The sequence below is a fragment of the Notolepis coatsorum genome (genome assembly GCF_963971535.1).
Source record: "Notolepis coatsorum genome assembly, chromosome: 5".
Classification (NCBI taxonomy): domain Eukaryota; kingdom Metazoa; phylum Chordata; class Actinopteri; order Aulopiformes; family Paralepididae; genus Notolepis; species Notolepis coatsorum.
In genome coordinates this window covers 194702193-194708122 of record NC_140169.1, presented here as the reverse complement: position 1 = coordinate 194708122, position 5930 = coordinate 194702193, and the positions used below count along the sequence as shown (strand labels likewise).

Here is a 5930-nt window from a genome sequence, read left to right as displayed (position 1 = left end):
AGGCATATAGCATTGGATAAACCCAGCACAACTCTTGGTGGACGTGTGTGTGTGTGTGTGTGTGTGTGTGTGTGTGTGTGTGTGTGTGTGTGTGTGTGTGTGTGTGTGTGTGTGTGTGTGTGTGTGTGTGTGTGTGTGTGTGTGTATAATGGGTTTTATGGGTATCCATGAGTCTTTATAGGCATTCCCACTTTATGCTAATCTCATGCAGTTTGGGGATAAAACCACCATGCAGTTTAAAAGTATAAATGTGTTATTTTCACCTTCTAAAAATTGTGTATTTTAATATTTCTGTATACTGGGGTCCCTAAACAGTTAACGTTGCCTAACGTCAAAATTATCAAAATGTAATTCAAGTGTGATGATGTTAGTCCCCATAGTAGCCTTTTCATTGTAGTGAGACATAAAAAAAGATTTAAAAACTTGACCTCACTGCATGTATAAAAACGACCCCACTGTATAAAATGTCTTATTGTAACCTATATAGGATAATCACAACCTCATGAAACTTTACAACCACTAACTAGAGACCTATGGCATTCAGAATATGTATGGCTTTCCTATTGATAATAAGGGGGGGGGGGGGTTCTGAGCAATTTCCAGAATAGAAGTGTGCACCATTCAATCGCATGACAATTTTTATTTTTACAGAAATCTCCAAATGTCAACGTTTTTTTATACCAAATCACAGCATTGTTCCTCAAGGTATTTGTGTCTTAATGTGGTATTCTGGAGGGATTTATACCTTGTTTATCAATTCTCCAGTGGTAAAAATGGGTTAAATTTCGCACCAAATCTGTGTAACAAATGGTATCAACTCAAAATGTATATATGTTCTAAGCCCTTACTCTAAACGTTCTCAATTTTAATAGGCGCCTATAACCAAAACACAATGTTTATTACAGATTTATGACTATAGAAAAACACTACACAGCTGCTCAGATCATGTATACCACTTATATGTGATGTGGCACGTTGAACTGCTACTGTATCTCCCGCTAAAGGACAGAAGTAAATCCAGGAAGCTAATTTATTCTGAATTAAAATACGGAGCATCATTTGGCACGGGGGAAATAGTCTAAATTAATCTATAGGTTAGATGATATTATTGACATTTAAAGTTCTATCAAGAGCAATTAAACAGCATTCTCTGATAACACATGTAACAGATGACCTGAATGTGAATTGACCTCAAACCTTAAGTATTTGATGAAATTGTAGAATTATAGGCTACAATTTAATATTCCTTTGTTGTTACATGTTCTGGAAATCTCATAACTCAATTACACAAATAGACATGTGAAGAGGAGATGCATTTAAAGAAGTTGTAACAAACATTTTAAGTGGAAAGTAGCAATCAGTCGACCATGAAATTGCTGAGTAACCAAACCCATATTGAGAGCCCACCTGTTTCCGCTGCACTGATTGAGACCGGAGTAGGAAGTCATAAAATATTTAATCCTGCTCATACTGTGACTATATATATGCCTATTATCAGCATGCGCCGTCTCCGATAATCTTTAACGGCAGTACAAATATTTAAAAAATTATAATTAAAATATTAACTGCATTATCTACTCGTAAACGGAAACATAAATTCACCACATTGAATTATGAGACTGCGTAGCACAATTATTAATGTTGGGATCCCTCCCCCCAATCAAATAAAATGTTAGCCTAATTCCGAAGCCAGCCGGCATTGTAAAACACGGTCACATAATTAATGGTAATAATACGGTAGATATCTTTGGACCATAAACCTCGTACCGGTCTCTAGAGGAGTTTCGCAGCACTGGTTATATGTTTGGCCTCTCACGTTTACCTTATCAGCGCGCCCCAAGAACGCATTCGCTCTCTCTCTCTCTCTCTCTCTATCTCTCTCTCTCTCTCTCTCTCTCTCTCTCTCTCTCTCTCTCTCTCTCTCTCTCTCTCTCTCTCTCTCTCTCTTCTCTCTCTCTCTCTCTCGCTCTCCTTCTCTCTCTCTCTCTCTCTCACACACACACACACACACACACACACACACACACACACACACACACACACACACACACACACACACACACACACACACACACACACACACACACACACACACATCGCTGACTGATCAGCTGGACATTATTCTCTCGTTGCTTTTTCTTATTGGCGAGTTTAACTGCATCCCAAAAATATCTGGAAACCCGTAGGAAATGAGAATTTCTCTTTGCCACTGAGAAATGGAAATTAGATCAATTTATGTCCACCTATGGGTTTCTCTTTTTATTTTAATTTAGTCGTTATGCTGTCCTGGACCTGTCTTTTAGGCAAATAAAGATGTTATGGTCATTCGTCTTAAATCATTGCATGGAAGCAGAAAAATGCTCCTAAACCACATAATCTGACCACAGAGACTCACTGCGCGTCAACTGGAGGCTTTGGATACGTGTATAGCTCACTATATGCCAGGAAAATAATTCCTAATAAATTGGACCTTGGAGACTGCCCCCCCCCCCCCCCCCCCGGCCCCGAAACACCCCATGTCGAAGCGAAGGCGAATACGGGCCTCAAAACAGTGCCCGCAAAAACTCACTCGCTGGAGTCGCTGGTATAGTCAATACCGCCTGAGCTGTGAACACATTTAGTTTATATCTTCTCTTTTTTTTCGGCATGACATCCCAAGCCGTGCACTTGTTCAGAGCATCGTGGGATTCGTGCCCCTTTGACGCATTTCGAACAGCGGCAGCCGAGCCATGCGCCCAACGTGCACGGCGCGTCAAAGGGTCAGGGCCCCGAAGACCTGGAGAATGTGTGGGATTCAACACCGGCCTCGTCGTTCGTGAGCGGCATGTTTGTGTTATTTAAAGCATACTTATACAATTGTAAAACAATGATCTAAACTATGAGATAATGTGTGTAAATATATTACATCATTTGACGAGAATAAGAAACGAGTGCGTAATAACGTGGAACTAATAAAACACAATAGGGAGAGAGAGGAACAGCTGTTTTTGCCCACTCTTTAGAGCGGGCATAAGTCCGAAGTTCCATTATGCATTTGTACGTGTGCAGAGTTCAATTCATTATGGGAAACTGGTACGTTTGAACTCAAAGCGTCGAGGTTAAAGAGGTGATTTCGTGTGTTGTTATGAAATCGCGTGGAGTTTAAAAGCCTGGCATCTCTTTCAAAATAAGAGACTAATTCCGTTTGAAATAGATGCTATCAGTTATCAATTTGAAAATGTACTTAATTTGAATCTGGTTCCACAATTGTTTGTACTGTGGGTGTAACAGTTAAAATCTCTCTCTCTCTCTCTCTCTCTCTCTCTCTCTCTCTCTCTCTCTCTCTCTCTCTCTCTCTCTCTCTCTCTCTCTCTCTCTCTCTCTCCCCCCCCCCCTCTCTCTCTCTCTCTCTCTCTCTCTCTCTCCTCTCTCTCTCTCTCTCTCCTCTCTCTCGCTCTGTCTATCTCTTTTCTATTTTTAAGTTGACGCAAACAGCTCGCATTGCCTCAATTGGAGACAAATGTTTAAAAAATATATATAATAAATACATTAAGAATATATATTATTACATATCTAAATAGTTATAGTAAAAATAATGGTTGTGTCAAATAATAGGCACATTTCAGACCGTTTTCTGCAGCGTTTGGTGTATTAACAGATTTATAAAAAGGTGTGTGTGTGTGCAGTGTGCAATATAAGCTATATCAATGTATAGACTAACATAGCCACGTATATACTTTATTATTCTATAAATAAGAACCAACCAGACAGTTTTAATCAAGGCCCTTTTGCAGGCTAAATCTGTCAAGAATCACTTCATCCTTTACAACCATTATTTCTACGCGAGACTATGAATTATTTCACTATATACAAGCCAATTCAAAAATATGCCACACATCTCAGACAAATTGCTCTTATTTCCCAAATTTAGGACATTATGGCTTTCAGATATTAGCGAGATAAATATGAGAGACAGTGGCGTCTGCTTCCCTTTACTCGGACCTGCGGAAGGACACTTATTTGGACTATAATTGTGTGTTTATTGGTTATTCAAGTAGCAAACATTAATATTTTCTTTTGATAAACACATCTACAAACGGGAGATCCATCTGTGATGGTTCGGCACCGGCACAATGCAGGTTCTGGCGACATACCTGACTAACGGCATGGCGCAAGAGCTAATGGGATGCTCTTATTGCGCAATGAGCGCAAAATACATCCTTATTTAATCTTAGTGATGGAAAATATGCTCTCACGCTTTTCAAGGCAAATGTCATCGATTCACTTTGTATGATAAACACAGATCGGGATATGCATTTTAATGTAAATATTGACAACTGCCTATAGGGGCCCTATAGGCATAAGAAAACCTATAAAGGCCTTACCCTCTTGAGTCCATGGGCTATTTTCAAAGTGTTGGCTACTTTTTATTTAAATTGTATAATTTCAAATTCGTGTTGAAATCTACTGTCGTCTGCCTTAATTAACCAATTCTCAGAGCAGTCAGTCACACATATCACATGCGATTATTAAAGTGAACAAAAACTCCAACTATATCACTTGCATGTTATCCACATGCATGTCTTGGATCATTCATCATTGAATCATTCTTGGATCATTCGATAACCCGTTCTATGAAATTCGTGGTGCATGTTAACGCACTGACCCTGGTCGATATCCAGACAGTGCGCCGGGTCTTCGCCGTCTCCTAATTGTCCGCTGGTGGCGAGGCTTTCCATAGACAACTCCAGCTCCTTGTCCTCCCAGCCGCGGAGCTTTCTCTTCTTGTTCGAGCCGATCAGGGCTTCCACGGAAAACGCGTGCGCTCTCGAGCTCAGAGCTGCGGCAGATCGCCTCCTGTCACTCATCTCTCTCACGTCAAATCCACCAAAGGGGAAGCAAAAACTCCGTCCACGCAGCAAGCAAGCACAACAAAAATGCGCACGTCAATGTTTACAAACGGGGGCAAAACTCACCAAGTGTCAAAAGTAATCCAAACTATGACTAGCAACGCGGCTTCAAATGTGTTAATCTACAACATGCCATCCCTGTGGCGCATAAGAGATGTCGGCTAAACGAGATGTTTTGATGCTGTCGCTTTTTGTCTCTCCGTCCTGCTTCTCCCTTTTCTCTGTCTGCCCCTCTCTGTCTGATTGATACACTTCTGGAGAACTTTTCCCCCCGACGCGCTAAGGGCAGCCCTCTGCTCCTGTCAAACCCGGCCCTCCAATGAGAAGTCTGGACAGAGAGAGAGCCAAAATATGTCACCCAATGGCAGGCGAGGGAACCGACTAGTCCTGGAAGAGGAAGAGGAAGCCTAAACTGGACCAGCATTAAATTAACTGACTCAGATTAGTATGGACAAATACATTACCCTTATCATTTCATTACTTATTCCCCTGACATGTAACAAACTGACATTTTAAAATAATCTATACATTATATTATACTATAATCTCTGCAAATATAAAAGTCTAATTATTTGTATATACTGTACATTTACTTTAATGTCAATTTGTATCTCACCAAAGATCACAACTGCCCATATATCACAAAGATAAAGGGCCTTAACGTGCATTTGTTTGATGTTTTGATGCCAGGAGACAGTTGGGATCATTCTTCCCGTGTAGCCTGTGTGGATAAAAGGTTTATTATGTTGTAGGCGAATATCCAACAATAATTTAATCATTGTCTTTTCGTCAAGTAAACACTGGGTGTCTGGGACGTTGATTCCATCATTACCAGGGATTGGAAGAGTCACACCAGAGCCTTATGCCATCTCACCACCCAACAGCTTAAAGGCTTGCATGGGCTCAAACAGCCCCCCGCGGCAGGTGGCCTGAGGAGACCGCGTGGTGCATGGTATCTGATTGAGGAGAAAAAGAGAAAGTTTATCAAGATAAATTAGTTGGTGACACATGCACCAGCAGTGAGAAAACAGAGCAACATAA

The 5930-nt window shown here is 40.8% G+C and overlaps 1 protein-coding gene across 1 annotated transcript in view; it reads right to left on the bottom strand.

Moving 5' to 3' along the window:
* The window catches only part of tbx15 (T-box transcription factor 15), a gene marked incomplete at both ends in the record, with an annotated part of 42532 nt that extends 37685 nt beyond the window's left edge, over nucleotides 1–4847 (bottom strand). The window contains 1 exon segment of the mRNA XM_084314406.1: nucleotides 4646–4847. Coding sequence (XP_084170532.1) covers nucleotides 4646–4847 — 202 coding nt within the window.
* Between the last annotated feature and the right edge of the window lie 1083 nt (nucleotides 4848–5930).